Source organism: Acinonyx jubatus, chromosome A3 (genome assembly GCF_027475565.1).
Source record: "Acinonyx jubatus isolate Ajub_Pintada_27869175 chromosome A3, VMU_Ajub_asm_v1.0, whole genome shotgun sequence".
In the NCBI taxonomy this organism is placed as follows: domain Eukaryota; kingdom Metazoa; phylum Chordata; class Mammalia; order Carnivora; family Felidae; genus Acinonyx; species Acinonyx jubatus.
This window is the reverse complement of record NC_069388.1, coordinates 130,848,011-130,871,502: the sequence shown is the minus strand read 5'-3', so window position 1 is coordinate 130,871,502 and position 23,492 is coordinate 130,848,011. Positions and strand designations below refer to the sequence as shown.

The 23,492-nt window shown below is 43.2% G+C and overlaps 1 protein-coding gene and 1 non-coding gene across 4 annotated transcripts in view; one reads left to right on the top strand and one right to left on the bottom strand.

The window, feature by feature from the left end:
* TAF1B (TATA-box binding protein associated factor, RNA polymerase I subunit B) overlaps positions 1-23,492 on the top strand; it is a 100,605-nt gene that overhangs the window by 41,149 nt on the left and 35,964 nt on the right. For all 3 annotated transcript variants that reach the window (XM_053201257.1, XM_027077859.2, XM_015085310.3), the window contains 5 exons: positions 124-221; positions 3,015-3,104; positions 8,194-8,347; positions 15,446-15,602; positions 21,514-21,613. In XM_053201257.1, coding sequence (XP_053057232.1) covers positions 124-221; positions 3,015-3,104; positions 8,194-8,347; positions 15,446-15,602; positions 21,514-21,613 — 599 coding nt within the window. The remainder of the gene's footprint in view (positions 1-123; positions 222-3,014; positions 3,105-8,193; positions 8,348-15,445; positions 15,603-21,513; positions 21,614-23,492) is intronic.
* Positions 20,105-20,189, bottom strand: TRNAQ-UUG (transfer RNA glutamine (anticodon UUG)). The gene has a single exon. It is a non-coding gene; the product is annotated as a tRNA-Gln (tRNA).

The window sequence follows — 23,492 nt, the reverse complement described above, 5'->3', positions numbered from 1 at the left end:
GAGTATTCCTACTCAGGTATACAAAAAAATTCCAGCTGTAATGTGTAAAACCTAGTTGCAATTATGTGGTAGCCTGTAGTAAATAGGAGTGCGCATGTCTGAAGCATGTTATTTGTTGTTTAGAGAGAGGCTGGGATTGGTATGTGTGTGAAGGTTTTCAGCACATACTTTATCAACAAGTGGAAGCCTTAAAGACCCTTGGAGTGGGCCCAGAACTAAAGGTGAGTCCATTTGCGTCTAGAGGCTAGCTTGATGCTTCGTTTGAATACCAGTAGGATTTGGAGGGAAACTAAGGAGAAAAGTAGGGCTATCAGTAATGACACTAGGGCTACTGGAAGAATCATTTTTTCTGATGTTTTTTCTTTAATCTTTTTATTAGGCCAATAATTTCCAAAGTGTGCTCTACAGAATATAAATAAGCAATGCATCCAAAAGAAAATAAAAAGGGTTTTAGTCTTCAGAGGCACCTGGGTGGCTCAGTCAGTCGAGCGTCTGACTCTTGGTTTTGGCTCAGGTCATGATCTCCTGGTTTTGTGAGTTCAAGCTCCACGTCGGGCTCTGCACTGACAGTGCGGAGCTTGCTTGGGATTCTCTCTGTCCCTCTCTCTCTGCCCCTCCCCACTTGCACTGTCTCTGTCTCTCTCAAATAAATAAACTTAAAAGGAAAGGTTTTAGTCTTCAATATTAAATATTGATATATATAAATATATTTAGTTTCAGCATTTAGGAAACATTGGGTTAAATAAAGTAAAACAAATAACCTTGCAGACTTTTTGGTGCCTTCTCTGTGTTAACGTGATTGTTTAATTTCCAAGGGGAAGTAGTCTGTGGCATTCACAATTTGAGAAAATCCTCTAGTGTGTGTATCTATCAGGACTTGAGTTTCAGAATGCACTCTGGGGAGTGATACATTAAAACAGTGCTTCTGAAACTTGAATGCGTACCAGAATCACCTGGAAGGCTGATTAAAACACAGATTGCCGAACCTCATTCTAGCGTTTCCAATTCAGTAGGTCTGGAGTAAGGCCCAAAATCTGCATTTCTTTTCTCTTCTTTTCTTTTTTCTTTTTAATGTTTATTTATTTATTTTGAGAGAGAGAGAGAGAATGAGTGCACACGAGTGGGGGAAGGGCGGAGAGGGGGAGAGAGAGAATCCCAAGTGCAGAACCCCACGAGGTGCCCCCAGAATTTGCATTTCTTACAAGTTCCCAGGTGACACTGATGGTCCGGGGACCACACTTGGACTTGCTGTTCCTCCAGAGTACCACAATCCCTACTGTTACGTGAATTTCACGTTTCCTCATCTGGTTGAAGCCATTTCAGGAATTCTTTAAAAAGCCAGTTATTTAGCAACAAGCAGTTATTATACACTTGCTTCGTGCCCGTTATTGGAAACCAGGTACTAAGAGATGCAGTCTAGTTGGAGAGAGCGTTTCACACATGTGGCATGAGTAAACGTGAAATGGTGGAGGGACGCCTGGGTGGCTCAGTCGATTGAGCATCCAACTTGCTTGATTTCAGCTTGGGTCATGATCTCACGGTTTGGTTTGTGAGATCAAGCCCCACCTTGGGCTCTGAGCCTGCTTGGGATTCCCTCTCTCCCTCTGTCTCTGCCCTTCCCCTGCTTGCACTCTCTTTCTCTCTCAAAATAAATAAACTTTAAAAAAAAAGATAGTTCATAAAAAAAATGAAACGATAGAATGCTGTGCTCGTAAATGACATTAAGGGCAAAAAGAGAAGGGAGAAAGATCAATGTGGACTGAAGTCACCAAGGAAAGATTTGTAGAGGAGCCTTTGCTGTTCAAACCAGTGTTTGAGGCAAGCCAAAAAGAATGCCCTCTAGATCAGTTTATAGCCCAAAAGGACCCTGGGCCTACCCTGAAAAGTATCATAGGAATTAAAAATCCAAAAACACGAGAGACCAGATGGTATCCATGGTGGTCATTAAATTAGGGAAGATTGCTGGTAGTCTGGGGGTTTGGGAATCTGGTTTCTTTCAAGCCATCCTCTGTATAAATGCTTTCAATTTATAGTTGCATATAGTTATACCAAATAGATACAGTAGGGTTTACTCCTATATAGTTTTCTACCCACTTCATTGGGGTTAATCCTGAAAACAGTTTGTCTGAAATTAGCCAATGAGCATAACCCGTTAGACCTGACCATTTAAATGGCATAGGAACGGCATTACTCTAAGAACACAGGCTCTGGAATCAAAACTGACTCCAAATCCTATTCATGGTTTTTCCACTCAGTGGTTGGGTCATTTTGGCCAATTTACTCAGTTTCTGTAGCGGTAAAATGGAGATAATGGCTGTCTTGCAGTGTTGTGTCAGAGCTAATACATGAGATGCCTCATGCCTAGTAGGTGCTGAATAATAGAGAAGTTGTTTTGTTTTGTTTGTCCTGTTTTATTTTACTTCTGCCTGGACCCGATAGCAGCTCTGCTTCTAACCAGAAGTGTAGTCATGTAGAAGTTGCTTGTGTTCTCTCATTCTTTTTTTCTTTTATAATTTTTTTAATGTTTATTTATTTTTGAGAGAGAGTCCGAGTGCGGGCAGGGAGGGGCAGAGAGAGAGGGAGACACAGAATCGGAAGCAGGCTCCAGGCTCCAAGCTGTCAGCACAGAGCCCGACGCGGGGCTCGAACCCACGAACCGTGCGATCATGACCTGAGCCGAAGTCGGATGCTTAATCAACTTGGGCCTCCTAGGTGTCCCTCTCTGATTCTTAATTTACTTAACCTGCAAAAGGAAGGGGTCAGCTAGGTGACCTTTACAGAATTAGTCTCTTCTTTCTCTAAGATCAAAGGTAATGAAGAATTTATTCAGTGTTTGCCGTATACCTGCCATATACTGATACACAGATTTTGTGATGATCATTCTTTTTCAAGAAAGTAGGTAAGGAAGGTAAGAACATGTTTGAATGGAGGGCGGTATGTGAAGTACATGTGGTAGAGATGTACCGGTGTGTTTGGCGTTACCTGAATTACCACTCACTTCCCTTCTACCTTAGAATGAAGTTTTACATAATTTTTGGAAGCGCTACCTTCAGAAGAGCAAGCAGGCCTATTGTAAAAACCCAGTTTGTAGAAGAAAAGTTACGGTAAGTCACAAGTCTGAAACGCAGGATTAAAAGTCATTTCTAGTATGAGGTAGAGATGAAAACAGGTTCAGCCTCATCTGGATTTGTGATGTTTGTCAGAGAATCGTCAGTGAAGATGTTTCTGTTATAGTCCAGAAGGACAAGGTCACTGATCTAGACATTGGAATTAATTTGGATTTCTTATCTGACTAGTTGAAACAAAGAAATTTGTAGTTAAGTTCTAAGTAGAAGTTTAAGCAATTTCTTTTAAGAAATTTGATTTGTATTTCCCTAATGATGAGCGATGTTGGGCATCTTTTCATGGGTCTGTTTGCCATCTGGATGTCTTCTTTGGAAAAATGTCTATTCATGTCTTCTGCCCATTTCTTCACGGGATTATTTGTTTTTTGGGTGTTGAGTTTGGTAAGTTCTTTATAGATTTTGGATACTAACCCTTTATCTGATATGTCACCTGCAAATATCTTCTCCCATTCTGTAAGTTCCTTATAGTTTTGTTGATTATTTCCTTTGCTGTGCAGAAGCTTTTTATCTTGATGAGGTCCTAATAGTTCATTTTTGCTTTTATTTCCCTTGCCTTAGGAGACATGAACAGACAATACTTTTTTTTTTAATGGTCATTTATTTTTGAGAGAGAGAGAGAGGGGAGTGGGCACGAGCAGGGGAGGGGCAGAGAGAGAGGAAGAGAGGGAATCCCAAACATGTTCCGCACTGTCAGAGCAGAGCCTGATGTGGGGCTCGAGCTCATGAACCGTCAGATGATGACCTGAGCTGAGATCAAGAGTCAGATGCTTAACTAACTGAGCCACTCAGGTGCCCCCGGACAATACTTTTTAATGATAGAGTTATGAAACATTATCTTTTTTCATTCAGGAGGCAGATACTTCTCAAGAAAAGCAAAAGATACTATGTGGTTCTACGGTGACACTTTGAAAGAGAAAAGAAAGAACCATCCAGACTATTAAGAACCTGATCTTTAGAATCACACAGCTAAAGTATTTGTTGGTTGGGGCGCCTGGGTGGCACAGTCGGTTAAGCGTCCGACTTCAGCCAGGTCACGATCTCGCGGTCCTTGAGTTCGAGCCCCGCGTCAGGCTCTGGGCTGATGGCTCGGAGCCTGGAGCCTGTTTCCGATTCTGTGTCTCCCTCTCTCTCTGCCCCTCCCCCGTTCATGCTCTGTCTCTCTCTGTCCCAAAAATAAATAAACGTTGAAAAAAAAAATTTTTTTTTAAATAAAAAAAATAAAAAAAAAATAAAGTATTTGTTGGTTATATTTGTACACTGGGGTTTTACCTACTACATAGAAAATTTGAATCAGAACCTGGAATTCTCTCTGACATTTTAATATGTTTAGGGGAACTTAAGATATTTATTTATTTTTGATTTTTTTAAAATATAATTTATTGTCAAGTTGGTTTCCATATGACACCCAGTGCTCATCCCACCAAGTGCCCTCCTCCCTGCCCATCACCCACTTTCCCCTCCCCCCCACCCCCCATCTACCTTAGTTGGTTCTCAGTCCTTAAGACTCTCTTATGGTTTGCTTTAACTTAAGGTATTTAAAAAGGTTTAGGGTGCCTGCGTGGCACCCAACTCTTGATCTCGGCTCAGGTCATGATCTCACGGTTTGTGGGTTCAAACCCCACGTCAGGCTTTGTGCTGATAGCACAGAACCTGCTTTGGTTTCTCTGTCTCCCTCTGTCTCTGCCCCTGCCCCTGCCCCGCTTGTGCTCTCTCCCTCTCAAAAATAAACAAACATAAAAAAATAGATATTGTAAAAACTTTTGTTAACTTGACTAAACACCTGTCGAAAGTCTAAAGTAATATTCTCATCACAGTAAAATCTTCTTGGTGAGTAAATAAGCGTATGCAGAATTTTAACCTGATATGCAAGTTGGTGTATAATTTTTACTGAAGAGTATACCTATTTTGAATATACTCGATTTTGAAAGGAAAAAGGACCAAGTACTTTTAAGTTAGAAGCTTAGTCTCCTCAAATATTCAGTAATTGCTTCATGCTTTGAATGTGACTGTGCCAAGAATAGTAAGAGGAGTGCATCTGAATCCTGGCTTCACTACTTGTGACTTGTGTGATCTTGGGCAAGATAAGCGACTTAAAACTTCCAGAAAAAGCAAACAAGCAATTGCATAAATCAGGGTAAGGGAAATAGCAAAGGGGGTGGCAGGAAAGGGTGCTATTCGAGATGGAGTGATCAGGGAAGGCCACGCCTCCCTGATGAGGAATCGTAGGTGAGAGTGAGCCATGAGGATATCTAGGGGAAGAAATGCAGAATTTCAGGACGGACTCAGACCTGCTGAGTCAGAGTCTACGTTTCAACACGGTTCCTAGGTGCTTCTTACACACACGAAGGTTTGAAAAGCCCTCTTCCAGATTAAGACCTGATGGTGGCTGGGATCAGGTTGTAGCAATGGAAATGATAAGTGGTAAGATCCTAGATAAACTCTGGAATAGAGTTGACCGAATTTCCTGACGGATTGGATGTGGGGTGTGAGAGAAAGAGAAGAGTCATCAAGGATGACTTAAGTTTGGAGCTTAAGCAGTTGGAAGGAAGGAGTTGCCGTCAACTGAAATTACAGGTGGAACAGGAAAATCAGTAGTTCAGTTGGGGACATGTGACGTTTGCGACACCTATTAGACGTCCAAGAGGAAACTGCAGGTACTGTTAGATTTATAAGCCTTCAATTCAGAAGAGAGGTCTAGGCTGGAGATATAAATTTGGACGTTCTCTCTCTCTCTCTCTTTTTTTTTTTTTAATGTTTATTCATTTTCGAAAGACAGAGAGAGACACAGCACAAGCAGGAGTGGGGTGGAGAGAGAGGGGAACACAGAATCTGAAGGTGGCTTCAGGCTCCGAGCTGTCAGCACAGAGCCCGACGCGGGGCTCAAACTCACAAACTGCAAGATCGTGACCTGAGCCGAAGCCGGACGCTCAAACGACTGAGCCACCCAGGTTCCCCTGGACGTTCTCAATATGTATTACAATCATCAAATCTAAAATGCCATTATTTGGAAGATGCACCATTATTTTACATATCCCCGAGAAAGAAAATAATTCTGTAAATCAAACTGTGACATGCCATTGGTTGTAAGAAACACCCTGATGCCAGGGATATTAAAACATGGGGAAAGGAAGAGCATTTTGGAATCAAAAACAATATAGTAGGTAGTATCTAAAACCACAAGACCAGATGATATCATCGAGGAGTAAAGACAGAGAAAGGAACCAAGGACTGAGTTCTGGCCCGCTCTAGGGTTAAGATGTTTGGGATAAAAGCAACATCAACAAAGAAGCCTGAGGACGAACTGGTAAATTAGGAGGAAGATTGGAGAGTGAGGGGGCATTCTGGAAATGAAAGAACAAAGAGTTTCAAGAAGAGGGGAGTGATCAACTGTGAGAAATACTGCTGCCTGGCCAGGAAGGAAGAGGGCTAAAAATTGATGAGTAGAGTAGCGGGACCACAAGTTTGATTAGAATGACGTATAAAAGGGGTTCCTGGCTGGCTCAGTCTGTGGAGTATGCAGCTCTTGGTCTTGGGGTTGTGAGTTCAAGCACCATGTTGGGTGGAGAGATTACTCAAAAATAAAATCTTAAGGGGTACCTGGGTGGCTCAGTAAGTTAAGTGGCGGATGCTTGGTTTTGGTCAGGTCATGATCTCATGGTCGTGGATCGAGCCCCACATCAGGCTCCACTCTCTCTCCCTCTTCCCTCTGCCCCTCCCTCCCTCAAAAAAAAAAGATGTTTAAAAATGACAAGAATGGGTATAAGATAGACTTGGAAGAGAGAAATTGGAGACAGTGAGTCTGGATAACTCTTCCAAGGCATTTAGCTGCAAAGTATAAAGAATTTATGTTGTAGATGGAATCCAGGAAAGGTTTGTGTGTGTGTGTGTGTGTGTGTGTGTGTGTGTGTGTGTGTGTTTTAAGTGGGATAAATGATAGCGTATTTGTGTACTGATAGGAATGATACAGGAGAGAAGAAATTTTCAATGGAGAGAGAGACAGTAGAAGTGAGGGATAATCTTTGAGTAGACGGGGTGGAATTGGGTGCCCAGAGGGAGAAGCTGGCTTTTTAGATGGGAGCTTGGATAGTTTGCCAGAAGAATCAGACAGAGAGTCAAGTTCCTGGCAGATGGTCGCCTGCATACGATTGTGGACATTATCTTCTGATTGCTTTGGTTTTCTCAGTGAGTCCGTGTTTATCTGCCAGTTTTATTGTGTGCCTTGTCTCATGCTTACCTGTAGAGAGGGGAAATGCGTAACAGAGGACACAAGCATCTCATCCCTGATTGATTGATTGATTGATTGATTGCTTTTACTTTATTCTCTTGTGAGTTTCCTTAACGTGAGTCTTACCTCTTCTTCCTAAGATTGAGTCTCTTGGTCTGCACAACTGATAATGTGGCCTTTTGACTGTGATCAGTTTCCCCAAGGTAATGTCAGCTGATGAGGCCTTTATGTAGCCAGCCACGTTTCAACAATACGTGTGTGAAAAATTAAACAACGGTCTAAGATAGTATATCCTTGTCAGTTAAGTGTTATAAATAGTGAAGTGCCACAGGAATTCAGGGAATCAAGAACTCTTCGGAAGAAGAATTGGTTGGGAGACGGCATGATAGGGTAAATAACGGATCGGAGAGATAGAGAAGGAAGGACAGTCCAGGGAGGAGAAACGGCATTATTGTAGATGCAAAGCGAAAATTCCCAGGTAGGCTCGGTGAGGATAAGCCAGCATTGTGCGTGGGGTCATTATCGATGTGCCCGCTGGTGTAGCTGCTGGAGCTACGAGGGAGATGTTGGTCACAGGGAGAAGGAAGCCTGATGTGTCTGTTGGCAGCCTGTTTCCTTGCTTAGCCTTGTCTGCGGCCCTTCTCTGGGAGCATCGCCAGGAGCTGCTAGGGGCCACCTGGTGGAGGGTAAGGTCTTTGGGGCTTCGGAACCTGGCAGACGGTTGCAGTTTTCTGGAGTAGTTTGCCTTATGGTGTTTCAGATGGGCAGGACTTGGTTAAGCTCGTGCAAATTAACTGCATTTTCAGTTCCTGTGTAATAATTTTACGCATACTTTGCAAATAGGTATTAGAAGATAACCAAAGTCATTCAGACTGGGATAGCGAGCCTGAGCTGCTGCGTGACTTCAGCTGCCCTTCTTTTGCTGAAAGTGGAACAGAGTCTCAGCCTGATGGTCTTGCTCAGAAGCCTTTCCCCATCAGCAAAGCATCACAATCAGGTAAAAGTGAGAATCAGGCTACCTAGAATTTTAAAGCTGGTAATGTGCCTTAAAAATAATTTAGTTCAGGGGCACCTGGGTGGCTCAGTTAAGCTTCCGACTTCAGCTCAGGTCATGATCTCACAGTCTGTGAGTTCAAGCCCCGTGTAGGGCTCTGTGTTGACAGCTCAGAGCCTGCAGCTTGCTTCAGATTCTGCGTCTCCCCCTCTTTCTGCCCCTCCCTAGCTCGCTCGCACTCTCTCTCTCAAAAATAAATAAATATAAAAAAAAAATTTTAGTCCAGGGGCACCCGGGTGGCTCAGTCAGTTAAGCATCCCACTTCGGTTCAGGTCATGATCTCACAGTTCGTGAGCTCAAGCCCCCCGTCGAGCTCCGTGCTGACAGTGCAGAGTCTGCTTGGGATTCTCTCTCCCTCTCTCTGTCTTTCACTCCCCCGCTCTCGCTCTCTTGCTCTCTCACTCTCTCTCTCAAAATAAAATAAAACTTAAAAAAATAATTTAGTCCAATCTTTCCGTACTTCAAGAAAAGGAATGTGGCCTAGCAAGAAGCAATGACTCGGTAAATCATATGGCTAGGAGAAAGGTAAATTAAATGAAATCTTAGGGCAGTTTTTTTAAAAAGGTACATTGTCTCCACATGAGTATTTTTATGTGATTTTTATTTATTAAAATGTTTTAAGTTTATTTATTTTGAGAGAGACAGAGCATGAGTGGGGTAGGGGCAGAGAGAGAGAGGGAAAATCTTAAGCAGGCGCCTCAGTGTCAGCGCAGAGCCTGATGCAGGGGTCGAACTCACAAAACTATGAGATCATGACCTGAGCCGAAATTAAGAGTAGGACGCCTGAGCCACCCAGGCGCCCCTTTGTGTCATTTTTAAAGGGTGTTGAACAATAAGTGGATCCGGAAAGAACGAAGCTCAATAAAGATCATGTACGCGTGGGCTCAGAATTTCCAAAGAAAAGTTGCAGCAGAGAAATGATAGGTCTTAGCGAAATGATAAGATTGGTAAGAGTCAAAGATGATATATCCAACTTCTAATCATAGACTGAAGCAAAATTTATCGTATCGTGTGTGAGTTTCACTTTCTGATTTAATTCCATAATTTAAAATAGATAAGGAGTATATTTAAGGTAACAGGTATAGACCTTCCCCAACACATTTATTCATGATTTTAATTGTTTCTACACTACACTAAAAAAAAAATAAATAATAATAATAATAATAATAAACATGGTGGAAAACAGACCTCAGAGAACAGACCAGGCTCTTATTATAGATTACTAGAATCTTGATGTGTGCTGACAGAGTTCTTTGGGAGATCGCTTCCAAATCGTCTGGTGTTAGGGATTGTGGAAGTCTGGGTTGTATGATTACATATGGTTTTTAACAAAGCATTTCTTGTGTGGACTGCTTCTTTGCAAGTCTGTTCCCCCTAAAGAGCAAATTCCTTTTATCAGCATATCTGCATTACTTGCTGGACTGCACAGTGACACAGATCTCAGACAAGTTATTTTTTGTGTCCAAAGAAGTAAAGAAGTTAGAATCATAGAATAATTGGGCCGCGGTGGATCTCTGGAGTTTCCTTTCCACGTTTTCAGGCGGGCCTGAACTCCACTGTCCCCAGGACTAGGTCTGAAGTCATCTAAGCCTTTTAGAGTACCATGATTGTTTCCCTATGTCTTTTTTATTTAAAAAACAATTTTTTTAATGTTCATTATTTACTTTTGAGAGAGAGACAGAGCACGAGCAGGGGAGGGGCAGAGAGAGAGGGAGATACAGAATGTGAAGCAGGCTCCAGGCTCTGAGCTGTCAGCACAGAGCCCGATGTGGGGCTCGAACTTACGAACTGTGAGATCATGACCCGAGCTGAAGTAGGACGTTTAACCGACTGAGCCACCTAGGTGCCCCAGATTATTTCTCTATGTTAAGAGTTTTTGTTTTGGTGTTTGCTTTTAGTAAATGGTGATCCTTAGAGCTTTATTTTAGTTTCTACATGTAAAGTGACTACTAATACAACCTTTATTTCACAACTATGAAATACAGAGCGTCACAAAGAAAATCATCCGTTATTGTGCCATCCAAAACCAAACTACTTTGCTGTAGATCATTCCAGAAAGTTTTTTATTCACGTATACATAGAGAGAAAGGGAGATGTAGTATTTGGTTTTTGCGAAAATGTAAACTATTTCTACATTCTTTAAATTTTTAATCAAAATTCTATATGCATGTAATTCAAATAGATTTATAATGCTTGATATGAAAAAAATTGTAGTCTGTTTTTCCCCTAAATGTGCTGTTCCCAAGAGACATTCATTTTCAGCTCTTCTGCAACCTCCATATCGCAAAAAAAAAAAAAAAAAAAAAAAGTTTATTTTTGAGAGAGAGTGCGTGAGCAGGGGAGGGGCAGAGAGAGAGGGAGTCACAGAATTTGAAGTAGGCTCCAGGCTTTGAGCTGTCAGCACAGAGCCCGATGGGGGGCTTGAACTCACCAACCGTGAAATTACGATCTGAGCCGAAGTCAGATGCTTAACCGACTGAGCCACCCAGGCGCCCCTGTAACTTCCATATCTCTATAGCATATGCTTATAGTATGACATCTTGATTTCTGCTTTTGGACGTTAGCTGTTAAATTCCAACTACAGAAGATAAATCTTGGCTCTTTCACACCTTTCTCACTGTACCTTCCCCATGTAGTCACCAGCACACGATCGTGCGTTTCTTTTTCTCTGTCTTCCAATACGATTATAATTTTTTCCTAGCCCAGCATTTAGTGTGAGCTATGTAACTTGCTATGATTATACTTTTCATAGATCCTTTGGTTTCCTCAGAGTTGATAATTGTCGTCACTTGCTTAGTTTTCTATTTACTTATTACTAATCTATAATTTATTATTAGTGTATCTCCACACTTCCTCCAAGTTCTGAAAAATCTCTCAATTTCTTAGCTATTCTACCAATTTCATTTTCAGAAGAAGTCTTGGTGGAGCTTCTGACCCACCCTTATCTACAATGAAATATCCCTAAACGTATGACAAGGCTGTCTTTGGGATCTCTTTACCACCATCCTGAAGATGCTCTTACCTTTTGTTAAGTTCCTTACTTCCTTGACCCTATTTCATCTTTCCTGGTTTACTCCCTTGTTTTTGTGGAGCATCTTTTCTTATTTTCCTGAGGATATTGATATGATAAGAGATGATATTTGACCTCGACTTGTTTTGTCCTCTGCTTCTTGTATTAGAGGTTTCCTTCAAATATTTATGAGGCTAATATGGCTGGTCTTCTTAAGAATAGAGACTGAGGGGCGCCTGGGTGGCGCAGTCGGTTAAGCGTCCGACTTCAGCCAGGTCACGATCTCGCGGTCCTTGAGTTCGAGCCCCGCGTCAGGCTCTGGGCTGATGGCTCGGAGCCTGGAGCCTGTTTCCGATTCTGTGTCTCCCTCTCTCTCTCTGCCCCTTCCCCGTTCATGCTCTGTCTCTCTCTGTCCCAAAAATAAATAAAAAACGTTGGAAAAAAAAAAAAAAAAAGAATGGAGACTGAAAGGGGCACTTAGGTGGCTCAGTCGGTTAAGTACCCGGCTTTGTCTCAGGTTATGATCTCACGGTTCATGAGTTCGAGCCCCACATTGGGCTCTGTGCTGACAGTCAAAACTTGGAGCCTGCTTCAGATTCTGTATCTCTCTCTCTGCCCTTCCCCTGCTTGCTCTCTCTCTCTCTCTCAAATAATAAATAAAAACGTTAAAAAAAATTTTTTTTAAAGAGACTGAAAAATTGAGTGAAAGCCTCGTATCCATAGGGAGTTTTGCTAGTTGCACTGTGCATGATCTAGCTGGATTATTTTCTTAGCAGGCCTCCAGCATTATCATCTTTAAATCTTTTCCCCCTGAGCTGATAGGATTTTCAAGAGAAATCTCTTTGAGTCATCTGTTTGGAGGGTGTAATCCTGGCTGTTCTAGGAACCGGGTGGGAAGAAGGCCTGAGAGGAATGTGGGGTGGGGGTGGGGGCTGTCTCAGTACTCAATATGTACACTTGCACTTCATCCTGCTGTTTTTCATAATATCCTGCTCTCAACTGTATGTATGACTGATATATGCCCTATTCCAGAGACCCTTCATTTTACTCTTTCCAGAGAAGCAACTTAACAATTTTCTGCCCAGATTGGGAAGGCTCAGGCATTTGCCAGATGGGGTTGGCATATGACTCTGAGTGTCTGACTGCTTCTCAATCAGACTTTCAAGTAATCTTTCTGGTGTTAGACCCACCTTCACCCGGTTTCCAAGATTTAACCGATTCTGGAGCTTTCTTTAGAGGTCCCCAGGGAAAAGTTACATCGGTTTATGGTTCTCTCTATCGCTGGTTTTGAATCCAGCTTTCTCGACGCTGCCAGGGCAGTAATCACCTGTCCATATGCTTTCCAGCTTTTACAATTTTATTGCTGGGGCACCTAGGTGGCTCAGTCGGTTAAGCGTCCGACTCTTAACTTTGGCTCAGGTCATGATCTCATGGTTCGTGAGTTTGAGCCCCACATCGGGCTCCATGCTGATGGTGCAGAGTCCACTTGGGATTCTCTCTCTTGACCTCTCCCCTGCTCACGAGCTCTTTTTCTCTCTCAAAACTAAATAAACTTTATTTATTAAAAATATATTTTTTTTAAAGTTTATTTTATTTTGAGAGCGAGAGCAACAGGGTAGGGGAGAGAGAGGGGGAGGAGAGAGAGAGGAGAGAGAGCATCCCAAGCAGACACCGCCCTGTCAGCACAGAACCGGAGGCGGGGCTCGAACTCATGAACCGCGAGATACGACTTGGGCTGAAATCAAGAGTCGCACACTTAACTGACTGAGCTGCCCAACAGCTGGTCTAGGGACTCTACTTTGAGAACCATCGACAGAAGCATTAAGTAAGTTGGCATGCAGTATTCCATTGCCTGGAATTAAATTTCTATTCGTGTCACTTAGGTGGTTTTTAATTTGCTTCGTATTATAGACGGTCCTGCCACAACGTGCCCTGACCTTGAGTCTTTGCATGTTCTAAAAATCATTTCACTAGGATGACAGTCTTGGGAACTGCTGGCCTGTTTGCCACCAAATAGTTATTGGGTTCCTCCTTTGTGCTAGGGCCCGCTCGAGGCCCTGGGGACCCGGTGACAAGCAAGGTCAGCCACCTGCTTAGATTGTAGTGGGAGGAGCTGGAAAATAAATGCACACATTCATTAAAAAGTTCAGTTACTGATAAATGCTATGAGGAGAGGATTTATAGGAGTTGGAGAAAAGGATTTTGAGGAGTAATTTGGAGAGTTTTATCCAAGAAAGTGGGGTTTTGGGGGGTCGTTCTTAGTCCCGCTTTCTACTTACCCTCCTTCCAGCTTTAAACACCAGCTGCATCATGACGGCTTGGAGATTTCTCTCTCGAGGTTCTTCTCTGAACTACAGATTTTTATCCTCATCTGCCTACTCAACACCTCCATTTGTGCAGTTAGTAGGGCCTTCATTTAACACGTGTAATTCTGAAACCTTAATTTTCTTTCGTCAAACTTGCACTTCTGCCGCCTTCCTTGTCTCACTAGATGGCATTTCTGTTCTCCTGTTGCTCAGGCCCAAACTCTGAGAATCATCCTTGTCTTCTCTTTTTCTCTCATACTTCGTGTTCAGTCCATCAACAAATTCTTCTGACGCTGCCTTCAAAATATGTCCAGATTCCCACCACTTCTCACCACCTGCAGTGCTGTTGTCCCAGCCCAAGTGCCCGTCATCTCTGTCCTGGCTGGTGTGTCCTGTGTCCACTCCTGCCCCCCGACAGCTCCGTTCTTTGTGCGGCAGCCGGAGAGAGCTTTTTAGAGACATGAATGGGATCAGGTGGTTTCTCTGTTTGAAACGCTCCAGAAACTCCTCATAATGCTCAGAATAATGTCCAAAATACAAAACGTGACCTATCGAGCCCTGCGTGATATTTAAAAAAATATTTTTAAGTGTATATTTATTTATTTTGAGAGAGAGAGAGAGAGAGAGAGAGAGAGAGCGAGATCAAGCAGGGGAGGGGCAGAGAGAGAGAGGGAGACAGAGAATCCGCTCCTGACAGCGTGGAACCCCGATATGGGGCTCGAACTCAAAAACCCTGAGATCATCATGACCTGAGCCAAAATCAAGAGTCAGGCACTTCACCAGCTGAGCCACCCAGGCGCCCCTATCGCTTTCTTCCTTATCATTTCCTGCCACTTTCCCTTCACGCGTGGTGCTCTCGCCACACTGGCTTCCTTGCTGCTCCTTTGAGTTCACTCCTGCTGATGAACGCAGTGTGCTTCCTGAGCTCCTCAAGACTTCCTGTCCGAACGTATTCACGTCGCCGCTCAGATGCCACCTTCCCCCAGAGGTTTCTTTCACCATCCATGTAAAGTAGCACCTGTCTCTTGTCTTCCCATCACTTTGTATGCCCCTGCGTCGCCATCTTCCTGCGTGGCCCTTACCACCGTCTGTCAGTTGCAATTTTTTTTTTTTCTCCTTAATAACCATCTCCCGTTGCTAGAATGTTAAGTTCCAAGCGATGTGCGACCCTGTTCACTGTCCATTCCCCGGACCTAGAACAGGGGCACAAAGAATGAGAGGAGGGAGTGTTGAAGGAAGGAGCGAGGACAGATAGCGTCCTGTGGGGAAGGGTGCCTGGAGGATGGGAGTGGGCGGAGGTGCTGTCCTGGCTGGTGTTTCGGAGAGCCCCTCACACAAAAGGGACACGTAGCTTGGGGCCTGGACCAAAGCACTTGCACACTGTTAACTTTGCTTTGCTCTGTAATTGTTTTTCCTTTTACTTTTCTGAAAAATTGTTCCAGTTCGCTACGAAAACATTCAAGCAGGTCAAGTCCCTCTTTAGAATCTCAGCCCATCCCACTCCCATAAAGAACCAACAGTTGTTAACCTTTTTAGCCAATTTTCTCTAAACCATCATTGCTCTTTTTTGCCAGTTGCTCTTTGTAAAGATTGTATCAATGATAATTTGATTTTAAGATATCGAAAATGCCCCTTCGGATTTTTTTGTGGTTTTTTTCCTTTGGCTGTCCAAATAGTTATTTGCTCTTAAAAAAAAAAAAAAAAAATCTCCATTTATCTCTTAAGAAACAGCATCCATCTGTTCTGGATCTCTTGATGGAGTGGAATATTCGCTACGAAAGGAGAAGGGGATCGTGAAGATGACGGTGCCGAGGACACTTGCCTTCTGCTACCTGTCACTGCTGTGGCAGAGAGAGACAGTTACTCTCTCAGATCTTTTGAGGTAAGCCAGGACTCTCGTAGGATGATGTCTTTGCTGATTATCTGTGTGAACGGGGGGACAGCCTTTGGATATCTTGAATTTGTCAAGGAGGCTTCAATTGAGGAAGAGAACAGAAAGATTGGGTAGCCTGGGTTCCAATTCTGAACTGTAACCCTCCCTGGGCCGACGGCTCATCTCCTGGGTTTCTTTCTTTATATAAGTGAAATAATGGTATTTACCTTACACGGTGTGTTGGAAAATTAATTATCTACTGTGAGTAGAATGCTTTGAAGATGAAAAGTAACACTAAAGTACCTGAGTAGTGGTATTAAGTATTTTGCATTTCTAAGAGAGAAGATGAACAGAAGACCTTTACGTTGGCGAATATGGTTACTAGTAGTTACTCCAACGCATACATTGGTGCCGTCAAAAGCTAAAATATAGGTTGTCTGTGTTTATAAGATAAATTGAAAACAAAACTATTAGGAAAACCTGTTAGTAGATGGCCAGTATTTACATTTTTCAAGATAATTTACAGTGTTTTATAGTTAATGAGCAAATTAGGGCATTGTGTGTAAGCCTTTCTCATTAAATAGAGGATGTGCCAAAATCATTAGCGTGTTAATATCTCTCTTGCTTTATATATATATTCTATTTTTTTTTTTAATGTTTATTTATTTTTTTTGAGATGGAGAGAGAGACAGCATGAGCAGGGGAGGGGCAGAGAGAGAGGGAGACACAGAATCCGAAGCAGGCTCCAGGCTCTGAGCTGTCAACACAGAGCCCGATGCGGGTTGGAGCTCACGGACCACGAGATCATGACCTGAGCCGAAGTTGGATGCTTAACCGACCGAGCCACCCAGGCACCCCCTATGTATCTATTCTAAACAATAGCATTAGGTTTAATCTGTGTGTAGAGTGATTTTAAGAGCATAGGTTTAGAACCAGACTCCTGGGTTTGAATCCTGGCTATGCCACTTATATGTGACCTTGAGTAAATTATTAAATTTTCTTTGCCTCTGTTTCATCACTGGTGAAACGGAGCTAATAATAATAATATCTACCTCACAGAGTTATAACCATTTCCAGTAATGAGCAGTCCACGAAAAGCACTCACCACAGTGCCTGGCACATAATAAGAACTCAATGCTAGTTATTATTGTTTCGTTGTCTTCATCACCATCATCGGTACTAGGCCCTTTGATTAAATAAAATGCCTCCAGTAAATGATGATAGTGCCTTTGAGTTTGGCCACATCAACCAAATAACAAGGCTTTTCTCAGGGGTGATTAACTCCGCATGCAGATAGTCCATTATTCAGTGAATTTTACTATTAAGTTAAAAACCTCACCTTGCTCCATATGCCTTCACTGGGTGATCTCATCTTCTCTCAAGGCTTTAATTACCATCTATACGATGATGACGCCGCCCAAATTTATATCTGCAGCCCAGACTTGTCTAGTGAGGGTCAGACCCCGTCTATTCATACATACAGTTGCCTGTTGGACACTACTGGGGTGTCTTTACGGTATCTGAAAATCAGCATGGCGGAAAGAGTTTCGTCTTCCATTCAGCTCTCTCTCCATGTTTTCTTCCTTCGTAAATACCATGCACTCCGTTTCTTCCTATCCAGAAACCTCAGAATCCTTGACTCTTTCCTTTCTCCACGTCTGCAGTCAGTCATTACATCCTGTCAGTCAAATGTGAAACCACATTTCTCCCCATCCCCTTTGGAATCCACCTGGATTACTTAGCAACCTCCCAAGGGGGTCCCGTGTCTACAGTCTCTCTATTTTCCTTTCGATAACCCAGAAACAACAATCAAATCACGTCGCTAGAGTTGGGTGAAGGGGCTGTCCAACTACCCACTTGGGTAAAGGAGCTGTCCAACTACCCAGTTGGATAAAGGGGCTGTCCAGCTACCCAGTTGAGTAAAGGGGCCGTCCGGCTACCCAGGGCAATCTATAAGGGAGTAACAAGACTGGTAGAGATCTCACAAGATGTAGAAAATAGTACTCACCGGTAATTCCTCTTAGGGAGAATATTATATGTGTTTGGAAGGATGGGGGCAAGATCCTACACCTTTGTCTCTCTCCCTCTCCCTCCTTCTTTCTCCCTCCTCCCTCCCCTCCCTTAAAGGAGATTTCTGAAGTACCTTCAAGGAGATTGGATCTAGTTGGCTGGAGGGCTTTTATTTTGCTCTGTAGGACATACAAATTTGGGAACCGAGCCTAATTACCTGGGGCAACAGGAAAGGAGATAGTTACCACTGATCCTCTTTCTCTGTTTTTCTCAGAGAAGGAGCTCCAAGTCACAGGTTCTCGAAGTGTGGTCCCTTGACCGGCAGCAACAGCATCACCTGAGAACTTGTTAGGGATGCAAATTCTAACCAAATTCTAACCCATTCTAACCTTCTGGATCAGAAACTCTGGGGGTAGGGCCTGGTAACCTCTGTTTTAATAAGCCATCCTGGGGAGTCTCATGGATGCTAAAGCTAGAGAACTACTGCCAAACTTGGAAAAGTATTTAAAGAACATTGATTTGAAGGAAATACATTACTAGCCTGGCCCCAGTACCCATATTTCCTATACTCGTCCTGCGTGTCACTGTTTGGTTTAATCCGTTAGCAGCGTCTGTAGTCCTTAGAATAAATTCATAAATCTTAAGGCAGCCTTTAAAGAAGCCTGCCTACTACCCCAGCGACAACAATAGTAATAAAAATAGCCAACATGCATTCATTCCACAAATATTTATTGAATACCTACTCGACGTAGGGGTTATTCTAGAGTCTAGACCCTTGAATTACAGTTGTGAGCCATACAGAACAAGTTCCTGCTCTCGTGAAGTTCAAGACCAGAGGAGGAAACAGATGAGCGTTGAAATAAATGAAAAATGATGAGTGAAGTGCTGTGTGGAAGATTGCAGTCAGATGATGGCTACTGGAGACTGGCCATGAGGGAAGGCCTCACTGAGAAGCACTTTGAATGGGGGTAGAGCAGCAGTGAGTATCAGAAATACTAGAACTCCAGGTCGACGGAGGTCGTCAGTGCCAAGGCCCAAAGCAAGAGCACGGTCTGTGTGATTAAGGAGCAGAGGAGGCCCGTGTGACGGGAGTAAGAATTTGAAGGAGTCATAGGAGGGTGAGGACAGGGAGATAATAAGCAGGGACCAGATCTTTGTAAGCCAGGGTAGGAGTTTGGGTTTTTTTTTAATTGAGGTATTATTCACATACAATAACATTCACCCTTTTAAATGTGCAATTCAGGGGTTTTGAGTATATTTACAAGGTTGTGCAACCATCACCTCTATTTCCAGAGGATAATCGTCACTCTAGAAGGAAACCCCACACTCGTTAGGAATTTGGCTTTTAAGTGTGATAGCAAGCCCCTGGAAGATTTTAGCAGGGGAGACGTTTTCTGACCGTTCGGGCAGCTCTGAGGAAAATGGATTCTAGGTAGGCAGAGGTGGAAGCAGAGGGACTGGGAGATCTTTTGCTATATTTCAAGCAAGAGACAGTGGTTTGGATTAGGGTGGTGGCAACAGAAATGGAACACAGTGCATGGGCTCCGGATGTTTTGCAGGTGGACCCGGCTTAACGCTGATGCATTACTTCTTAAATGATCTGTGATGGAGAACCAATTTGTTAAATTTCCAACCTGTCACAGATTAAAACTTTTGGAAAATACCACCTCCCAATTATAAATAGAGACTGTTTTCAGGGAACGTGGTCAGGAGGGGCATATGGGAGGCTTTGGGTCTCTGGCAATTCCTCTGTCAGCTTCCTAGATTGATTCAGACTCTTTTTTTGGAAAAGTTCTATATTTTTCTAAAAGAAAAAAAATTAAAAACCCACAAAACTTGGAAAGAGGTCATGAGCAGCACTCTTATAAATGGTGAAGATTGTTAAAACCCCAGATGGCCAAAACCTGCTCTGTGTGGATGTCTCGGTTTCCCCTGGTCAGGTTTATATTCCTTCCTGTGCTCCTACAGCACTGAGCGTGTGCCTCTGTAGGATACTGCGGCACTGTCTGTACTGGCTCATCCACAGCCATCTGTCTGTCCTGCTAGGACCATGGTGGGGGCTCTTCAGGTCTTATTCCCTCTGAACTAACCCTCACCCGGGGCTGTCGTAAATGTATTATCACATAGCGGGGATGACTACATAAATTAAGAATATATTCACATCATGGAATACTACATAGTTATAAAAATGATGAGCATGTAATATGCCCTGTATATAAAAAACCAAGAATGTAGCTCCAAAATAATTGAATACCGATCACTATGCACAAACACTTTTTGTAAATGAAAGAAATGAAGGAACACTAGGTGAGGGTGGTTTTCCCTATAGGGCTGCTCCAAAGAAGCCTGCTTTATCATTAAACTCCACAAAACACCATTTTTTTAAATGTTTATTTATTTTTGAGAGAGAGAGAGAGAGAGAGAGAGAGAACACAAGTGGGGGAGAGGCAGAGAGAGGGGGAGACATTGAATCCGAAGCAGGCTCCGAGCTGTCAGCACAGAGCCCGACGTGGGGCTCGAACCCATGAACCGTGGGATCATGACCTGAGCCAAAGTCAGACGCTCAACCGACTGAGCCACCCAGGCACCCCCACAAAGCACCGTTTTTACATACTACTTAATTCTCAACTTTCAGTAGACTAAAAAGTTAAATCACATTTTTAATCTGAAACTAAAGTTGAATCAATATTCTTTAACACATAAAAGGCTAAAAACTAGATGTCAGGTTAGCTCTAGCAACAGCAGAGACTTTGACCCAAAACATTTGTATACTAATTTATTCCTGTCTTTATCTTATTTTCCTTAACCATTTTCCTATTTTAAAAGTCTAACAGGTGCATACGTATATATGGCCCAGGTCGCAAGACCCCAGGCCTCACTCTGCACTCGTCCCTGCTTTAGTTTTCTCCTTACTATCTTTTCCTACTTGACAGACTGTAGATCCCATTTGTTTGTTTTGTTTGTCCTCTCTTTTCACGGGACATAAAACTCCTCGGGAACAAGCGTATTTTCCTGTTTTGTTCATTGCTATGTGCCCACAGCCTCGAATAGTGCTGGGTTTTAGTTCTCGATAAATTTCTGTTGAATTAATGAATGAATTGTAAATAAATATGTGTGTGTATTTATATACATACATAGGTGCGATTTTCTTCAACTCAATAATTTACTCAAGATATTTGATCAGCTACCGGGTACTGGACACTGGGGTGGAGTGATAAGCAAATGGGCAAGGTCCCTTCCCTTAATTATTTCCAGTGGCAGGTCCTGGTAACAGGAGGGTAGACAAGGGAGCTGTTCTAATGAGGAAACTGGGCCCAGGAAGGTCTCCCTGAGGAAGTGACTTAAAAGAGCAGATGCTGGGGCGCCCGGGTGGCTCAGTCGGGTGAGCGTCCGACGTCGGCTCAGGGCATGATCTCACAGCTCATGAGTTCGAGCCCCGTGTCGCGCGCTGTGCCGACAGTTCGGAGCCTGGAGCCTGCTTCCGATTCTGGGTCTCCCTCCCTCTCTCTGCCTTCTCCCGTTCACGCTGTCTCCCTCTGTCTCTCAAAAATAAACAAACATTAAAAAAAAAAAAACGTAAAAGAGCAGATGCTAGTCCTGCGAGGGGAGCGAGGGGTAGAAGGATGCCGTGTCTGCAAGCCTGGTGGTGAGTTGACAAGTAGGACACATACTTCCTAGAAAGACTTAATCTATTTAGAAGCTTAAGAGATCATTAGATAATTGGCTAAGTGCTTTCTCCACACGCGGGCACAGAGAATCGTTGACATTTTCCGATTGATCATCTTGTGGCAGAAACGACGTTCTCAGCTGAGTCTTACCTTGTCTTTGAAATACGATGTTTTCGGCCCTTTTGTCTACTTTGCGAAATCAGTACATACTCCTTACTGAAGCTTTCTTTTCCAAAATACAGATTTGTTGAAGAGGGACACATTCCTTACATAAATGCTTTTCAGCATTTTCCAGAAGAGATGAAATTATATGGGCGTGACAAAGGAATCTTTGCTATAGAGGCAAGTTATTTTCTTTTTTTACTTGGTGGTCACTAATAAGACACAAAAACAGCATGGTGATTCGTATTCCTTTCCTGACTTACTCTTTGGTGTCGGCACTTTTTTAAAAACTGGCATCTAGTTTTTGTTCTGCCCGTTTGTCATAATTTATTTTCCTCACGTGGTTTCTTCTAATCCTTTAGGGTATCCTGAAAAGACAGCTATAGCGTGAGGTGTGCATACTGCCAATAGGTATATTGTTAAGACTGAACTTTAGAAGTGTTATGTAGAGACCTTTAGGTAATCTCAAGTTAAAAAAATGTTTTTTGTTATTTGCATACTCTGTTGCTTTTGAGAAAAAGAGAAGAAAGTTATTATCTTGTTTCAAGAGGTGCAATTTTCAGTCCTTTGCTTGTTAGTCTTTTTCTAGATCCGTCTTCAGATGTCTCCCGTGGAAGGGCTTCTGTCCCTTTAATTAGGAGTCTTTATCACTGTTTATAGTGCTCAGATTATCTTCTCTTTGTTCGTCATCAGAAGGTTTGCAGGATCCTAACTATAACTATTATCCTCTGTTTACCCACTTAAGGAATTATTGTTATAGCCTTCCCAACCTTCACCACCTTACATCGTCTGTGGTTTCATTCAAGAGACATTTGTGATCCTTACTAAACCCCTGCATAAGTCTGGTTCACTGTCATCCCAATTTTACATCTCAGCAAACAGCTCGGGGAGACAGAACGAATGCCAAGGCCATACAGTTGGCAGTCTCCGGCTTGGAGCTACCGAACTTGCAGCCTCTTCCTCACTGTGTCATCTTGGGCTCTGTTTGCCTGCCGCTCTGCCCTCCTTTTTACGCTGGTTCTTCAAAACACTGAAGTAGGTGCTATGAAAACACAATTATGTAAAGTACTGATTTTGAAGCATTGAGCCAGAAGTGAATGGATGATTGGAAATGCAGATAAACAAACTTGCACAAGACCGTAACATTTTACATCTGCATTGAATTTAGAATATTGGTCACTATGAGTGATCTGCAGGGAACATTAGAGTTTTAAACCAGAAATGGCTCCACTTTAGAACCAGTTGTGCAGGAGCAGGTCCTGTGGATTTAAAGAGAGGAAGCAAGTTTGCAGGCGGGTTCCCCGTGCTGCCTCTGTGTCGTCACCGTTTATTCCATCTCCAGGAGAGAGGAGACGAGTCCCTCATGCACTTGGACTTGCGGTGGTGTGCGTCCACGGGCAGCACAAGGAAGGAGGGTATGGTTGCAGCCAGCACTGAACCTGGAAGAGACAAAGAAGAAATAATAATAGTGGTAGCACTTATTATGTACCAGGCCCCATTTTACATATTTTATGAACTCCTTGATTATTCAGGAAGTACGTATTATTACACATATATCCTGTGAAGTACATATTATTACTACCCTGATTTTACAGATGAGGAAACTGAGGCACAGAGCTATTAGGCAACTTGCCTGGCACTCTCACTCTGACCATAGTCCAGCATGGCCAAGGTAGCCTTAGTTTGGAGCGAGACAAATGTGGGACCCCGCCACGCAGGGAGCATTGGATGAGACGCGGGGACAGGAAGTGGAAGTAGGTCATCGAGGCAGCGAAGAAGCTCCGGACTGGTTACCAAAACCGAGAGGTGGCCCTGTGGTGGAGATGGCACCCGAAACCGGAAGGCAGAGGATAGGGGGTCTGATGGGAGGATGATCTGGGCTGGCAGTGCCCGTGTGGGTCATGTGTCCTGGCACGAAGCACAGGCTGGCCGGCCAGAGTGGCCTTCCTGAGAGATGGATCTTTATGAAAAGGCAGGTTAGTCTGTTTCTCCGATTGGGCAGGGTTGTGATCACGTATTTTTATTTTTAATTAAAAAAAATTTTAAATTTGAGTACATT